The sequence below is a fragment of the Gorilla gorilla genome, chromosome 1 (assembly GCF_029281585.2).
Source record: "Gorilla gorilla gorilla isolate KB3781 chromosome 1, NHGRI_mGorGor1-v2.1_pri, whole genome shotgun sequence".
In the NCBI taxonomy this organism is placed as follows: Eukaryota; Metazoa; Chordata; class Mammalia; order Primates; family Hominidae; genus Gorilla; species Gorilla gorilla.
The window spans coordinates 215,766,604-215,784,211 of NC_073224.2; the positions used below are offsets into that span (position 1 = coordinate 215,766,604).

At 48.9% G+C, this 17,608-nt stretch overlaps 1 protein-coding gene and 1 long non-coding RNA gene across 3 annotated transcripts in view; one reads left to right on the forward strand and one right to left on the reverse strand.

Moving 5' to 3' along the window:
* MYOM3 (myomesin 3) overlaps positions 1–10,944 on the forward strand; it is a 56,741-nt gene extending 45,797 nt beyond the window's left edge. For both annotated transcript variants that reach the window (XM_004024914.5, XM_055387734.2), the window contains 9 exons: positions 1,008–1,118; positions 2,845–2,932; positions 3,474–3,512; positions 3,771–3,879; positions 4,882–5,045; positions 5,682–5,718; positions 5,909–5,931; positions 8,011–8,066; positions 9,363–10,944. In XM_004024914.5, coding sequence (XP_004024963.4) covers positions 1,008–1,118; positions 2,845–2,932; positions 3,474–3,512; positions 3,771–3,879; positions 4,882–5,045; positions 5,682–5,718; positions 5,909–5,931; positions 8,011–8,066; positions 9,363–9,626 — 891 coding nt within the window. In that variant the 3' untranslated portion in view covers positions 9,627–10,944. The remainder of the gene's footprint in view (positions 1–1,007; positions 1,119–2,844; positions 2,933–3,473; positions 3,513–3,770; positions 3,880–4,881; positions 5,046–5,681; positions 5,719–5,908; positions 5,932–8,010; positions 8,067–9,362) is intronic.
* On the reverse strand, positions 849–11,254 carry LOC134757707 (uncharacterized). The gene is made up of 3 exons (XR_010132083.1): positions 11,076–11,254; positions 2,731–2,957; positions 849–1,236 (listed from the first exon to the last, which is right to left on the reverse strand). It is a non-coding gene; the product is annotated as an uncharacterized lncRNA (long non-coding RNA).
* Between the last annotated feature and the right edge of the window lie 6,354 nt (positions 11,255–17,608).

Consider the following 17,608-nt stretch of genomic DNA (forward strand, 5'->3'; position numbering starts at 1 on the left):
CCCTGCCCTGCCCCCAGGCCCAGTGCAGGGGGACCTGTGGCTTGTCCCCAAGCCCAGTTGCTGTCCCTGCCCACCCGGCCCCCTAAATTCCATACTCTGTGCTTGGCTGATCACACACACAGAAAGTACCCCCAAGGAGACCACATGTAACCCAAAAAGCAAACCCACCTTCCCAGCGCCCATGGGGTAGGATTAGTGTGAGGTGGACCAGCCTCGAACGAGATCCTAGTGGCTCCGGAAGGGGTTCTGAGGGGTCAGGGGGTCTAGGAGCCCGCGAGGGTTTATATGTTGAGGGGTATCCCTGTGTTTATGATTACCCTGTGCTCAGAGACTCACAGTATTATTTCATCTGCCTCACAATCATCTGTGACACAGGCATTACTATCCTCACTTTATAGATGAGAAAACAAATGGAGAAATAGCTCAAGGCCACACGGTAAGAGGGAGAGCCCAGGTTTGAACAAGTCTATCTGACTCCAAAGCCTAAGGTCCTTCTTAGCACCCTTCAGCCTGTTTAGATAACTGGGGAAGGGGAGGGTGGGTGCTCTCCCAGAAGCATATTCATTCAGTAAACTCAGAGCATCTATTTTGTGCCACTCTGCACGATACTGAACGTACAAAGATGATGAAGTGGTCTCTGTGGGCCTTGGGAGCCCATGGTCAAGGCAGGACCATTGGAAAACAGCATCCCTCATGCTTGACCCGGATGGGGCAGGACACTGATGAATCGTGATGGGGGGGTGACTATGGGATGCTTCAAAAAAAGGCTTCCTGGAGGAGATGACATTTAACTGAAGCACATGGACATTTACAAGAAAAATAGAGTTGGGCAGGGATCAAGAGGCAGAGGGAAAACCATTAGCAAGAATTCAGAGTCCAGAGGCCAGCAGAGGAGACATATGGTACGTGAAAGGACTCCACTGAGATGCCTGAAAGTGTGCACAGGTGTGTTTTTACTCAAAAAGAAACAAGCCTGACAGAGTCTCCTCATTCCCCACCTTCCCCAGGTGACCAACACCAAGAAGGAGACTCGCTTTCAGTGGTTCTTCCAGAGGGCAGAGATGTCAGATGGTCAGTATGACCCAGAGACGGGAACGGGACTTCTCTGCATTGAAGAGGCAAGTGTGGCTCCAGCTTCAGGGCTCACTTTCTCCTTTGGCTGCAAGCCAGGCAGGGCCAAGAGCTCTGGGCTGGGAGTCAGGGCAGGGCTGAGGCTAGGTTGATGCAAGTGAGGCCCTGAGCACAAAATTTAAGAGGCACCAAAAAACTCAGTAATCAAGATAAATAATATTTTATGCAATATTCTAAAAAATCAAAATTAATGCAAAAAAACTATTAAAGCCCCCAAATTTTCAATAGAGACAGAATCAGTATTACTGATTTTTTTCTTTAGCTCCAGTACTGGCCCTGCCAATGACTGTGCAGGCTTGGGCTAGCCCCCGTCGCTCTCTGACCTCAGCTTTCATCTGCAACATGAGCGGGTTGGAAGGGATGCTCTCTCAACGCCTCCTTCCTGCCCCAACAGTCTAGGATTCGGGACAGGAAGGATGTCTCCATGTGAGGCAGATCTGGGCAGAATAAAGCAGGCCTGGAGCTCAATTCTCCCCCCAAGTCCTCCCCCATGGCCTTTGGTGGACCGTGGCCTGGTTAAGAGAGAAACACAAGGCTTGCTCTTAAACGTCAACCTTTTTCTGCCCTGCTGCTGATGTCTGTGGCCTCACTGGGTGCCCAGGAGGACTGGAGCAAACAGAGCCTTGCTGACTAGGAAGAAAACAATGATTTCAAGGTCTTCTCCCAAATCCTGGCCAGGCTGATACCAAGTCAGCCTTTGCCACCACTGTGCAAGCTCCTCAGACAGGCTGTGGCACCAGTAGGTGCTTCATAGTTACAGAGTTTTATTATAATCATCAGTCCCATTGGTGCAAACTTTCTGGCCTCCTAAGAGTTACCTCCCTTGATCCCCACAGCAGCTGTAGCATACAGGCAGGGCAAGGATGATGCCATGATTTTACAGGTGAGTAAACTGAGGCTCAGAGTGTTTCAATGCAAAGACATAAGGCTAGAAGATGGGGTCAGAAGCCACTCCAGTCACCCACCCTAGGTTTGGCTGAGACCTTGGAGCCTTCCTGGGATGGTGAGGACATAAGAGAGGACTTTTGGGGCTCAGCACCTCAATCCTCAGGTTAAGAGCTGCCTCTGTCTTGGATCCTGCCCCAAACCCACTGGGTGGAGATGGTCCTGATGGGAAGTATTGAGAGATGAGGGCTGAAGGAAGGTGCTGTGTAATGAGAGGTCACTTCTGATCTCTGGACCTTGCCTTGAAAGCACAACTCAAGTTCTTACTTTGCTGAGTGTTTGTTCAGACTTAATTTGGGGCTGACAAACATGGGCCAAAAGGGCCCCCTTGTCCTGGGCAGGAGAAAACACGCTTCCTCCTGGGGAACTGCAGGTGGTGGGGGTCCCACTATCCAGGAGCCCCCAGGGAGTGAAAGGTGGGTCAGGCCCAGACAAGCTCTGCAAAGCGAGGCTCACTGTGTCGTGCTCAGAGCAGCTGCCTGTGAATGCAAATGAAGGTGTCTGGTTCTGTCCTCAACTCCCCCCACTCCACCCCTTCCCCAGGCCCAGACAAGCCCCGAGCTAGGAATCCAAGGGCTCTGGAGCTGAAAGGAGCCTTAGAGCTCACCCAGCCCAGATAAGTAAACGGAGGCCCAGGGAGGAGAAGGGTCTTACCTGAGGTCACACAGAGAATGAGGGGCAGGCCTGGAGCCCAGGCCTCCGGATTTGGTATCCATCTCTTCTTCTGGAGCCCATGCTGACACCACCATCGCTCATCCTTCTTTCCAGTTGTCCAAAAAGGACAAGGGAATTTACAGAGCGATGGTTTCTGATGATCGAGGGGAGGACGACACCATATTGGACCTCACGGGTGACGGTAGGAGCTGGCGATGGGTCAGGGGCTGTGGAGGGAGCATAGTGGAGCAGACTGTGATGTGATCTGTGCAGTAAGATTTATGGGATCCCCATGTCACTTGGAGAAATTGAGGCACAAAGAGATTAAGTAACTTGCCCAAGATTCCACATCTAGTCAGTGGCAGGAGCCAGGTCGGTGTGACTCTGATGCCCGTGTTCACCACAGTATACCACAGTGAGCCCAGGCTTGGAGACCTGAAGCCTGAGTTCACTCCTCCGTCCCACAGTGGGCCCAGGCTCCTCATCAGGCTGATCAGCTCAGCCTGCAAAAACTGTCAGATTTGCATGTTTGTCCTCCATCCATAGTGCCCTTCTGCCCACCCCATTGCTGAGTGCCCTGAACCCCCTCCTATCCCCAAGCTATGAGAGTCATCCTACAGAGTTGCCTGTCCCCCTGACAGCAGCTCATGGGCTCCACCAGCCTTTTTCTATGATGTCCCCACTCCTAGCACATCCCTAGGGGAGCCCTATGCCAGCTAACCCTTCTTTCTGTTTCCCGCCAGCCCTGGATGCCATCTTCACTGAGCTGGGCAGGATTGGTGGTAAGCAGCCTGCCTCTTTGCCCAGCCCTGCCCTGCCCTGATGCCCAACAGCCTCCAAGCAGCCTAACACTGGCCTTGGCTACTGGGGGTGGGTTTAGTTTCCAACCTCAAACACCGAAGAGAAAATCCCACCTCTTCACAGCACTGCATTTCCCCCACAGCTCCTGCCCCCCCAGGGCAGAGGCAGACAAGCCGGCCCCAAAATCTGATGCCTAAATGGCCTCAGGGAAGATTCATCCTTCTCCTCTGTCTCCCCAGCCCTCTCTGCAACTCCACTGAAAATCCAGGGGACTGAGGAAGGGATCCGGATCTTCAGCAAGGTCAAGTACTACAACGTGGAGTACATGAAAACCACCTGGTTCCACAAGTAAGTCCGCCTTGCCCCAGAGCCCCAGCCAGGCTGGAAAGGATTCAGCACCTGACCCATGGGGGCCTCCCTCCCTTCTCCCTGCCCAGTCCTCCAAGCAGAGCCTGGTCCCAGGGGTTGGCAGAGACAGAGTCTCTCCCTGGTCTTGCTGCCACAGGAGTTGAGGATAGAGATTAGCAGTGGGAGGAGTAGAAAGGCTTTGCCGAGATCCCCCAGGGAAGGTGGGAACCTTGGTGGGACAACATTTTTCTGGAAACTCTATGGCCACAGCAGGATCAGTCTCTGGGCAGCAGCTGGGAACCGGGGGAGAAAGGGATGCAGGGACAAAGAAGAGCCAAGTGGTCAGGTGGGTCAGGGAACCCTTGTGGGCCTCTGCAGCCTTAGCAAACTTGGTCAGCCAGGCTTAGGGGAAACATGCAGGAAAAGGGTCTGTGGGGCTGGCCACTAACCGAGAGCCAGGGCTTGAAGGCAGGATAGATGAGGTACCCACAGAGACTCAGCCACTCTCTGAGTGACCCCAGATAATCCAACAGCAGAGTTTTGCCAGTGCTTTTTATCAGTTGCATGCCTCAGCCTTGTGGAGCAGACATTACTGCACCCATTCTATGGAGAAGGCTTGACTAATTTGGTCCAGGTTGTCAAATGAGTGAGAGCCAAGAACAGATGGAATTTTAGGACAATAGGTTCCTCCCCCAGCGAGAGTTTCTGAGTCCTGTGACTAAGCACAGAGGTGTCACCTCTGCAACACAACACTGGGAACAGAGGACAGCGTCTCTAGGAATGATGAATGAATGAATGAATGAATGAATGAATGCAGTATTGAATGATGAATGGAGGGTTGAATAATCAATGAGTAAGTGAATGGATATTTATCTGGTGCCTCATAGTCACCACCCATAGCCCACGATCTTGAAACAAAACCAGAGGAGAGGATTTTGGGGCAGGGGTATCTGTTGACCTGCAGACAGTCAGCCTTAACCATTTCTCCACCCTCACATTCAGAGACAAACGTCTGGAGAGTGGTGATCGGATAAGGACGGGCACCACCCTGGATGAGATCTGGCTTCACATCCTGGACCCCAAAGACTCAGACAAGGGCAAATACACTCTGGAAATAGCTGCAGGGAAGGAAGTCCGGCAGCTCTCAACAGATCTCTCAGGGCAAGGTGAGCCATCCACCTATGTCTGCAGGGAAACCTGCTTAGAAAATCCCACGGACAGGCTGGGCACGCTGGGTCAGTCCTGTAATCCCAGCACTTTGGGAGGCTGAAGTGGGAGGATCGCTTGAGCTCTGGAGTTTGAGACCAGTCTGGGCAACATAGTGAGACCAGCCTGGGCAACATTCCTACAAAAACTAAAAATAATTTAGCTGGGCATGGTGACGCCTGCCTATATTCCCAGCTACTTGGGAGGCTGAAGCGGGAGGATTGCTTGAGCCCAGGAGATAGAGGCTGCAATGAGCTGTGATCACACCACTGTACTCTAGCCTGGGCAACAGAGTGAGACCCTGTCTCAAAAAATAAAAGAATAATAATAAAGGTTACTCTGGGATAGGTGTTAAGGAAAGAAATATTTTTTAAAAATTTTTAGCTAAATAAAAAGAAAGAAAAAAGAAAATCCCATGGTCTTCTGAGGGTACGCTTACCCTCCCACGCAGTCCTGCCATTGCCCCAAAGGAACATCGGCATGGGGAGGAGAGTGGAGGACAGTCAGGGATAAGCTTTGCTCCCAGGGTCACCCTGTCCTCATCATCGGACAGCAGAGGCCCTGATGGCCCCCTTTCTCCTCTGTCCTTCTTATAGCTTTTGAGGATGCAATGGCTGAACATCAGAGACTGAAGTAAGTTTCCTCTACATCTCTCAGTGTGAATTATAGGCCCCTTCAGGGTGTGGCATAAACTAGGCTCAGGACTCCTTCCTGGGAGCCCCAGCCAGCTCCACCTTTCCTTCATCACCCCTCACCTCCACCTGGGCTGGACTGTCCTTTAGCAAGTGGAATGTCACACCTTGTTCCCATTTCTGTTTTTCAGAACCTTGGCCATCATCGAGAAGAGTAAGTCGGCCGATATTTCTGTTGTTTTTGTTTCTGAATTTGGGGCAAACTTCCTGGAAGCTCAACCTTCTTGGTGGGCTGCTGAAGGCCTCATTCCACAGTTAGGTCTGTGGGGCTCTAGGGTCTTACAGAGCTGCAGGGAAGACCTGGGCAAGACAGAGACAGAATCCGAGGACACCCGGGATTGTGTTGTGGAAGCACCCAGCGCGAGCCTGGTTCTCGCAGGCACATGGACTACGTTGGTGGGACCGAAAAGGAGGGGACAGACAGGAATGAGGCTGGGCAGGCCTTCCCTAGTGATCTGTGGGGATGGGGTGACTTTAAAGCTGAAGCTATGGCTCTCAAGGCATTGGCGCCTCATTGAATCCAGGATGAAGCCCCAAACCCAGAGGCACATGGCACGGCCTCTGGGCCACCCGGGGAGCCACCACCAAATCCATGAGCTTGAACTTGTCCCATTCATCACCTCCCAACCCAAGCCAGTTCTAAGCGGCCTGGTGGTAGGAGTCTGGCTGTCTGCTCTCACTGGCCCAACAGATGAGGAGTAAGGATTTCAGTGAGGGAAAGACCCGGGCAGGCAGCAGAGCACAGGTGTGGCCATAGAAGGAGACAGCACAGCTCTAAGAACAGACAAGAAAACTCACACCGCCAGCTTGAGGCCATGTGTGGGAGGGGATAATTCGCTCTGCGTGGCATCATTGTCCCCGAGTGTCCCCACTTGACAGGAAGTGCAGGCCTCAGGCTCATAGCTGTTATTGGGAAGGGGCAATTGAGGGGTATAAGTGGCCATGCAGTGAGAAGCTCCTGCAGGGGGCTGAGGGGCGCCTCGGTGGAGGGAGCACAGCCCAAGACCAGCCTCAGCCTCAGGCCACGAGGAGGCTCTTGTACCATGAATCTAATCATTCGCCCAGTGAGAATGTCCCTGCCCATAGTGGAATGCCTCGTCCTGAACAGAAGCCCCGTCCAGGACCCTAATAGAGGAAAGCTGAATTCACCAACACTGGGTTGCTGGGGCGTGTGGCATCAGAGCTGAAGGAAACAATCATTTTGTCCAGCTGTGAAGGGTGGGTGACACTTTCTGCCCACAACTGCATCCATCTGTGGGGCCTTCCCCTCCCCATCTGGGGTCCTGCTCCCCTTTCACCCACTGGACAGACACCATCCGCATCGGGCTCTTTGCACCTCCCTGATCCCTGGTCTAGGCCGTGCTGACCACCCGTCCTGTTCCCACAGCTTCCCCTGCACCATGAGGAGTAGACCAGATTTCTGCTTAGTGGTTGACAACCACACTCTTCCTGGCCACCCACAATGGCCACCAGGTCCCTCGCTTGACCAGGTTCAAAGTGTCCCAAAAGCTTCTGTTTTTTCAGACAAAAGTGAAAGGTTCTGTTGCTTTCTCTGACCTTGTTGGTCACACCCGTTGTGTGGATTTTGCCAGTTGAAGTCTCAGAGTCCCACTTACCTTCTTCCTGGTTCTTGAGGGCAGGAGCATCTCATGGTCACCTCCAGGTACCACCAATCATAGCAAATGACCTCAGATCAGTGGCAGAAACACACTATGTCCCATATCTTCTACTTATGAATACAAGGAAGCATGTAATACAGTTCTAGAGATTTCCATCCAAGGCCAGGTGTGGCGGCTCATGCCTATAATCCCAGCACTTTGGGAGGCCAAGGCAGGAGGATTGCTTGAACCCAGGACTTCAAGACCAGCCTGGGCAACATAGCGAAACCCCATCTCTACAAAACGTACAAAAATTAGCTAGGCGTGCTGATGCATGCCTATAGTCCCAGCTGCTCAGGAGGCTGAGCGGGGGAGGATTGCTTGAGCCTGGAAGGCAGAAGTTGCAGTGAGCTGAGATCATGCTGCTGCGCTCAACCGTGGGCAACAGAGCGAGACCCTGTCTCAAAAAATTAATTTTGAAAAAAAAATTTAAAAAAGATTTCCATCCAAAATAATGAAAATAGAAAAAGAAAAAAAAGAAGCCTTGCTTAAAAATAAACCCCAACTCTATGAAACTTCTGGGAAGCAGCTGGCAGAAAAAGATTCATCGCTGGGGTCTCTTATTTCCCTTCCAGATCGTGCCAAAGTGGTGAGGGGTCTGCCGGATGTGGCCACTATCATGGAAGATAAGGTACTGACCCTTCCCAGCCCACAGCCAGCAGTCCCCCTCTGTGTTCCTTCGTGCATCCACCACAGATCACGAAACAATGCAGCGCCGTGGATTCAAAGCCAAAGAGTGGCCAAGTGACCACACCTCATTGATGACATGTGGTACAAAGGAAAGCCACTGGGCCTGGTGTCAGCCCTCAGTGGGTACTTGACCTAGTTCTATCTCCATCTGTCTAGACAGCCCTGGGCATCCTAGACTTCTACCTGCAGACTTCAGCGTCCAAAAGAAATGTCTACTGGGAGATCCCTAAAAGCCCGTCTAGGACTGAACTTATTTATGTAAATCTAGTGTTCCTAAAAACAATTGCTGACTTATTGATGGTGCTTACTTTGTGTCAGGCACGATTCCATGTATATTATCTTTTTGAGCTTCTTTAGCCATCAAGGTAATCACATGAAATAGGGTTTTATTTATTACTAATCATAGTTCATAGCTGAGGAAACCCAGAGTCCCTTAACCCAGGTTAAGAGACCTAAGGTCACACAGCTTGAAGGGGCAGAGCTGAGATTCACACCCAGGAAGCCCAACTCCAGAGCCTGTGTGTTTAATAATTACATTATAGTGCTCTGCATTAGAGCTTGTTCAGTAATTTTCTATTTTAATTCATAAACCTATGCACTAGAGCAATATAATCTTACTTGCATTATAAAATCGTAGTGACATATATATTACAAAAAGCAATAAAACAAAGTGAAGGCCATTCTAGGACCGATAATTGCGAGAGTAATTATGGTCTGAGATTCTGATGGGTAAGTATTCCTGTAGAAAGGTTGAGAATGGTCGGGCACAGTGGCTCACGCCTGTAATCCCAGCATTTTGGGAGGCTGAGGAGGGCAGATCACTTGAGGTCAGGAGTTTAAGACCAGCCTGGTCAACATGGCAAAACCCCATCTCTACTAAAAATACAAAAATTAGCCGGGCTTGGTGGCGGGCACCTGTAACCCCAGCTACTCGGGAGGCTGAGGCAGGAGAATCACTTGATCCTGGGAGGCAGAGGTTGCAGTGAGCCGAGATCGTGCCACTGCACTCCAGCCTGGGCGACGGAACGAGACCCCATCTCAAAATAAAATAAAAGGTTGAGGATGAAGGATGTGGGGTTAAAATAAAATCTCTCCCCTTTATAAATTATAATAAAACACATGTACTAAATTATCACAGGGAGCAACCTGAGCTGGGAGCTCTCTGGGGGCATGAAAGCGAATGCTAAGTTCAAGTTACAAGGAGGTGAGACTGTTCCCTTCCTGTCTTTTCAAACAGACCCTGTGCTTGACTTGCATCGTCTCAGGAGACCCCACCCCTGAAATCTCTTGGCTGAAGAATGACCAGCCTGTCACCTTCCTTGACCGATACCGCATGGAAGTGAGGGGGACAGAGGTCACCATCACCATTGAGAAGGTCAACAGTGAAGACAGCGGCCGCTACGGCGTCTTCGTCAAGAACAAGTATGGCTCCGAGACAGGCCAGGTCACCATCAGTGTGTTCAAGCACGGGGACGAGCCCAAGGAGCTGAAGAGCATGTGACAGGGTGTGTCCAGGCACAGTCTGAGTCTAGTCTGCATGGACCAGTAGGGACAACCTGTACCAGGGTCACAGCCTGGCACAGGCTACAGGGGTGGGGCAGAAGGAAAGGGGACAAGATAGAACGCAGGATGTGAGGGTGGGGGTGGAGCGGATGTACCAAAGTGGAGAAGCAAAGATCTTTCTGGGGTCCTGAGTGGCTTCCAGGAGAGCAGGATGAACCCTGGACCTGGAGTAGGAGACCCGGATGCACTGGGGCTATCTAACAGTACTGGCATCTGATAGGTAGAGGTCAGGTACGCTGCTAAACACTGCAGCTCCCACCACATAGAATTATCCGACCCCAGATGTCAAAAGTGCCAAGGGTCATGAGCCCTGCCATAAACTGATACATCGCACCCCTCTTTTAGGATCCCATGGTTTCAATTCACGTAAGTTCAACAGACACCTGAAGTCTAGCATATGGGAGGCTGAGGATGGAGCTGGGAATACAAAGGCAGCTGATAAGCAGGTTCTGCTTGCAAAGAGGCCTCAGTCCAGTGGGAGAAACAGACCTGGGCACAAACAACTCCAGGACAAGGCAGGACATGATAAAGATTATAAAGCAGGTCCAAGGAAAGTGCCGCCAGTGGTCCAACGAGGGAGACAGAGGGTCGTCCCAATAGGGGGAGGTAGGGCTTTTAAAACACCTTCATCCAGGCTGGGCGAGGTGGCTCAGGCCTGTAATCCCAGTAGTTTGGGAGGCCAAGGCGGGCAGATCACCTGAGGTCAGGAATTTTAGACCAGCCTGGCCAACATGACGAAACCTGGTCTCTACTAAAAATACAAAAATTAGCCAGGCATGGTGGCAGGTGCCTGTAATCCCGGCTATTTAGAAGGCCGAGGTGGGAGAATCCGTTGAACCTGGGAGGCGGAGGTTGTGATGAGCCAAGATTGAGCCAAAAAAAAATTAGCAGAATTGGTGTTGGGCCCTGAAAAAGTAGTCCGATTTTGTGGTGGTAATGGGAGAAGGACATCTCAGGAGCAGGGTCTGGTGGGAGGAAAGGGAAGGAGGAGGCTAAGGCTGCCCAGGAGGCCTTGGATACCAGGCTTGGAGCTGGTAACCTCCAGGGCTTCCAGCACGGAGCCTCTGCCTGGTATGACAGATACCGGCTGGCCTCACTTGATGGATCTCAGTACTGAGCTGGGCATTTCTCTGCCCCCCAACTTTTTTCTTTTTAAAAATAAGATGGGGAGTGTTCATAAAATTATAGATGTTTGTTGTAAAATTTTGGAAAACCCTGGAAATTATAGAGAAAATAAACATAATCTATACTCCCAACACCACAAAGTAACACCTGCCTCTGATTTCTGAAATGGCTTCTGAACTGAAGGATAAAGTGAGTCACCCCTACATACCCCACCTCTGCACGTATCAGGACGTGGTGGGTAACATATCCCCCAGCGGCTCACCTTCCAGGCTGCATGGTGCAGGCAGACCAGGCGTTTGATGAGACCTCTGCAAGGAGCAGCGGTGACCAGGGAGACCTGACTGGAGTTTGAGGAATCACGCAGATCTTGGAGGCAAACACTGCTGGTTTGAAGCACCCCTCTACTATCCACTCGCTGTGTGGTCTTGCACAATACTTTTCCTTTTCTGGGCCTCAGTTTCCCATCTGTAAAACCAGAAGGCTGGAAGATCATTTTGAGGGTCCTTCCAATGGACACTAAGTTTTTGTTTTATTTTGTTTTGTTTTTGAGACAAGGCCTGGCTCAATTGCCCAGGCTGGAGTGCAGTGGCACCATCTCTGCTCACTGCAACTTCTGCCTCCCAGGCTCAAACGATCCTCCCGCCTCAACCTCCTGAGTATCAGAGACTACACACCACCACGCCTGGCTAATTTTTGTATGTTTTGTAGATATGGAGTTTCACCATGTTACTCGAACTCATGAGCTCAAGCGGATCTACCTGCCGTGGCCTCCCAAAGTGCTGAGATTAGAGGCATGAGCCTCCCTGCCCAGACAGATTATTTTATTACTTCCCAGAACTTCATCCTCTTTTGCTTTTCTCTTCCTATGAATATGTAGTAAACAAAAAGACATCATCCTAGCCCATCCTCCCACTCTTAACACTTCCAACATCAGAGGAAAGTCTTGGCTTCTTTGGTGTGTCAATGAAAATATGTCACAAATCTCAATGACATAGGAAAGCCTGTTGGCCTTGGTGGAACATGACGTGAGCATTCCTGTTTGTGCAAATTGCACTTGTACTGTAAGAAGCTACAAGCTGCGCTTCATGGGGCTGGAGATGTTGTGAGCTTTGTGATTGCTGACAAGCCAGTTTGGGGGCAGAAGCCAGTCCCTGGTCTAGTGTGTTGGAGTCCTTAACATATGAATCATAATTTTTTAGAATTCCTGGTCTGGCTGGGTGTGGTGGCTCATGCCTGTAATCCCAGCGTTTTGGGAGGCTGAGGCAGGAGGATCACTTTAGCCTAGGAGTTCAAGACCAGCCTGGGAAGCATGGCGAGACCATTTCTCAACAAATAATAAAGAAAAACTAGCCAGGCATGGTGGCATGTGCCTGTGGTCTCAGATGCTTGGGAGGCTGAGATGGGAGAATTGCTTGGGCCAGGAGGTCGAGGCTGCAGTGAGTCGTGATGGCACCACTGAACTTCCCACCTGGGCAACAGAGTGAGACCCCACCTCAAAAATTAAAAAAAAAAAATCTGGGCCTAATAATTCCAATATGCTTGGCATATCTCAGTCTGGTTTTAATGTTTGCTCTGTCTCTTCCGTGTGTTTTAGCTTTTAGTATGCCTTGTAATTCATTGTTAAACAGCAGGCATGGCATAAAAAGGAACTGTTGTAAATGGGCCTTTAGTGATGTGACAGTGAGGTGTGAGGGAGGAGAAGCACTCTAGAGTCTATGATTAGGTCTCGGCAAACACTTTATGTGAATGTGTCACCCAAAGTTCATGTGTTAGAACTTAATCCCCAGTGCAACAGTGTTGATTCTTATAAGACATGATGAAGTGAAGTAATGAGGGCTCTGCCTTCAAGATTGAATTTTTCCTTTTTTTTTTTTTTTTTTGGAAACAAAGTCTCACTCTGTCACCCAGCCTGGAGTGCAGTGGCATGATCTCAGCTCACTGCAACCTCCACCTCCCAGATTCAAGCGATTCTCCTGCCTCAGCCTTCCAAGTAGCTGGGATTACAGGCATCTGCCACCACACCCAGATAGTATTTGCATTTTTAGTAGAGATAGCACGTCCTCATGTTGGCCAGGCTGGTCTTGAACTCCTGACCTCAAGTGATCCACCCGCCTTGGCCTCCCAAAGTGCTGGAATTACAGGCATAAGCCACCACGCCCGGCCGTGAGTGAATTATTGATCCATGATGTATCATTATCATGGGAGTGGGTTAGTGATCTTTGGAGTGGGTAATTCTCATGGATTCCTGATAAAAGGATGAGTTTTTCCCCCTGCCCCCATGCTCTCTCACCATGTGATGCCCTCTGCCACAGGATGATGGAGCACAAAGACCCTTGCCAGATATGTTCCCTTAACCTTGGACTTCCCAGCCTCCAGAACTGTAAGAATTAAATTTCTTTTTTTTTTTTTTTTTTTTTTTGAGACAGAGTCTTGCTCTGTCACCCAGGCTTGAATGCAGTGGCGCGATCTCGGCTCACTGCAAGCTTGGCCTCCCAGGTTCACGCCATTCTCCTGCCTCAGCCTCCTGAGTAGCCAGGACTACAGGCGCCCACCACCACGCCCAGCTAATTTTTTGTATTTTTGGTAGAGACAGGGTTTCACCATGTTAGCCAGGATGGTCTCAATCTCCTGACCTCGTGATCCACCCGCCTCAGCCTCCCAGTGCTGAGATTACAGGCGTGAGCCACCACGCCCAGCCTTAAATTTCTTTGTAAATCACCCAGTCTGGGCTGGTGAAGTGGCTCACACCTGTAATCCCAGCACTTTGGGAGGCTGAGGCAGATGGATCACTTGAGGTCAGGAGTTCAAGACCAGCCTAGCCAACATAGTGCCCCTTCTCCACTAAAGATACAAAAATTAACTGGGCCTGTTGGCACACACCTGTAATCCCAGCTACTCGGGAGCCTGAGGCAGGAGAATTGCTTGAGCCTGGGAGGTGGAAGTTGCAGTGAGCCAAGATTGCACCATTGCACTCTGCACTCCAGCCTGGGTGACAGAGTGAGACTCCGTTTCAAAATAAATAGATAAATAAAGAAATCACCCAGTCTGTGGTTTTCTGTTATAGCAACACAACATGGACTAAGAGACACCGACAATCCCAGCATTTTCAGAAACTCTCCATGGACCTCCCAGCATTCTGGACTCTTCCAGAAAGCCTAGGCAGGGCACACAGCTGGAAGGAAGGCTGGCCAGCCAGGCAGATTCCCCTCTACTGGCCACCAGCCACTCCTCCTCCACACCTGTTGGGTCACCTTTCACATCCCAACCAGGATGCAGTCCTTGTCCTAAAGCATTTTTTTTTTTTTTGAGATGGAGTTTCACTCTTGTTGTCCAGGCTGGAGTGCAATGGCACAATCTCGGCTCACTGCAACCTCCGCCTCCCGGGTTCAAGCGATTCTCCTGCCTCAGCCTCTCGAGTAGCTGGGATTACAGGCGTGCACCACCATGCCTGGCTAATTTTGCATCTTTAGTAGAGACGGGGTTTCTCCATGTTGGTCAGGCTGGTCTCGAACTCCCGACCTCAGGTGATCCGCCCGCCTCAGACTCCCAAAGTGCTGGGATTATAGGCTTGAGCCACCGCACCCGGCCATCCTAAAGCATTAGAACCATTAAACAGATGGGCACAGAAAGCAAGAAGCTGGATGGGAAATGATAGCCTGTGTAATAAGTAACTCTACCCACTCAGCCTCAACCATGGCTCTAGTGAGATGCTTTTCATACTTCAAAAATTCCAAATAACTTCAAGCAACTTGAGTGATATTTTCATGCCAAAAATAGTCTCAAAAGAAGCACTCCCCAGAAATCTAGCTAAGAGAGGCCAGATATTTAATTTTCAGCATTTGAGGAAAGTATTACTGCTGGAGCCAGAGGAGCTAAGGGAAAAACAAATTGCATAGCCTGTGAGGAATATGCCTCTTTTCACCTAGGCCTCCAGAAGTCCACGTGCCCCGGGATGATTTTTACATCATCGCTTCCTGTACTAGCAGATCTAAAGAAAGAAAAACGCAGGGCCACACAAAATCCCTTTCATTCCAATTATAACTATTGGAATAAAATAAATATTGGAATAAATATCAAATGTTTCATGGTGAAATGAATCTTTGGGTTCGCTTTAAAGTACTTTAGTCTAATAAAAAAAGTGGGAACGGGGAGACAAATGGAAAAGTGAGCAAAATAGTGATGCTTCTTGAAGCTGGGTGATGCGTACCTTGGAGTTCATACTACCATTCTCACTATGTTTGAATATATTTGGAATTTTTTCATAATAAAAAACTTCAGAGACCTCATGAGAAACAAATCTTCGGCTGTCTTTTCATACAGGAATCATACTCGTTATTTACATCCGGCAATTAGGCAAGGGTTTTAGATACAGGAAAGTGTGCGCAGAGTTCCTCTCCTGCAGGCAATTTACACAGCCTGTTATTTTTCAATTGCGCAAGTTAAAATGAATGGGTGTTCTACAAGAAATAATTATCACGGAACCGCTGCAGTTTTCTTTTAAAAACTTACACATCCAAGGGATTCATTGACTCCACATTCATTCAACACACACTTTATTGAGATTACTATGTCTCAGGAACCTACAAAATTAAAGCCTGGTGCTGAGATCCAGCTTCCTTTCACCCAATGTATGACCTGATTAAGTTATTTAGCCTGTCTTCCTCTTGTCTGTAAAAGGAAGGCTGCTATGAGAATTAGATGAGACGATGCTTGCTTGCCAAGCAACTAGCACAGTACCTGACAGAAGCTAAACAAATCATAGATTTCCCCACCCACCCATTCCCTGGGGATGTCACAGTCTACTGGGAAGAGAGAGGTGTCAATCCAACCCCCACAGAATTCAACAATTCCTTCCTTCTCCACAATTTTGACTGATGATAGTATGAACGCTTCCAGAAATGAAAGCCCACAACCTCACAAAGGATTTTTAAAGCAGTATCTGTCATATTTTTTCAACAACAGAAATTAGAAATGCTTGTTGTAGAAAAATTACATGAGACAGAAAAAATAAAGAAGAAAAGTAAAAACACCCATAAACCCACCACCCTGAAAGAAGTAAAATGGAAATGAAATGTTAGTTTATCAACTAACCTAATAGATATTCCCACCAATTCCCCATTGCTGCCTCCACTCTAGAGACTGGGATGTTAAATACTCACTTTCCTGGGTTCTCCTGTAGCTGGGGGTAGCCACGGGACACAATTCTAGTCAAAGAGAAATAAGCCAACATCTGCTGGGGCACCTTGGTAGGCTCTTGGTGTTCCTGATCAAAGGGACAGACACTGCAGGCACCGTACAAGTCCCCCTCCTCCTTCCTGACTCAAGTGCAGTCATCCTGGAGCTGGGGCAGGCCTCGATTTTCTTTATGGCAGCCCAGCCATTAAGAAAAGAGAATCGCAGGCCAGGCACGGTGGCTCATGCCTGTAATCCCAGCACTTTGGGATGCTGAGGCGGGCGGATCACTGGAGGTCAGGAGTTCAAGACCAGCCTAGCCAACATGATGAAACCCAGTCTCTACTAAAAATACAAAAATTAGCCGAGCATGATGGCACACACCTGTAATCCTAGCTACTCAGGAGGCTGAGGCAGGAGAATTGCTTGAACCCAGGAGGCAGAGGTTGCAGTGAGCTGAGATTGTGCCACTGCTCTCCAGCCTGGATGACATAGCGAGACTCCATCTCAGAAAAAAAAAAACAAAAGAGAATCGCAGAGATCCGGCCCTGACATCTCCACACTGCTGCCATCAGACCCTCAACCACCACCTCCAGGCTACAGGCTATATATGAGATAAAACCTTTCTTTTTTTGAGATGGAGTTTCACTCTTGTCGCCCAGGCTGGAGAGCAATGGAGTGATCTCAGCTCACTGCAACCTCTGCCTTCCAGATTCATGGATTCTTCTGCCTTGGCCTCCCAAGTAGCTGGGATTACAAGCATCCGCCACCACGCCCGGCTAATTTTTTGTATTTTTAGTAGAGACAGGATTTCACCATGTGAGCCAGGCTGGTCTTGAACTCCTGGCCTCAAGTGATCTGCCCGCCTCAGCCTCCCAAAGTGTTGGGATTACAGGCGTGAGCCACCGTGCCCAGCCAATGACAGAAAACTTAACCCCTCTAAGTTTAAGCCACCATGAGTTAGGTTTTCTGTTCCTTGGTGCTGAAATCATTCCCAACTCACACAACACGTGTTAGGTGTGGTGTATTTCATGCTAAGTTTAACAGCATTGAGAAATCCTACGAACAATTTTACATTCTGGTTTTGTATATGCCATGACATCATAAGAACTTCCTCACATCATCAAAACATTCAAAAACCCCATATTAATGTTTATGTTGTAATTACGTATTATTTTCATATTGCTAGAAATTATTTAGAATTTTTCACTCTTAAAACTGGAATGATCATCCTTATACATAAATCTTTGCGTGCATCTCTGAAAAATTCTTTCGGATAGACTCTAGAAGGGGAATTACTAGGTCAAAGGGCATGAATTACTAAATTAAAAGCTATTCAACAGTCTAACAGAGGCCAGCAACCAGTGATGGTAACCTGAGTCTTCGCCTTAAACACAGGTCACAAGTTAGTCAATCAAACATGATCAATTTGTGTTAGTCAACACAAATTTTATTTATTTTATATATATATGTGTATATATATGTGTATACATATGTATATATATGTGTGTATATATGTGTGTGTGTGTGTATATATATATATATATATATATATATTTTTTTTTTTTTTTTTTTTTTTTTGGAGACAGAGTTTTGCTCTTGTTGCCCAGGTTGGAGTGCAAT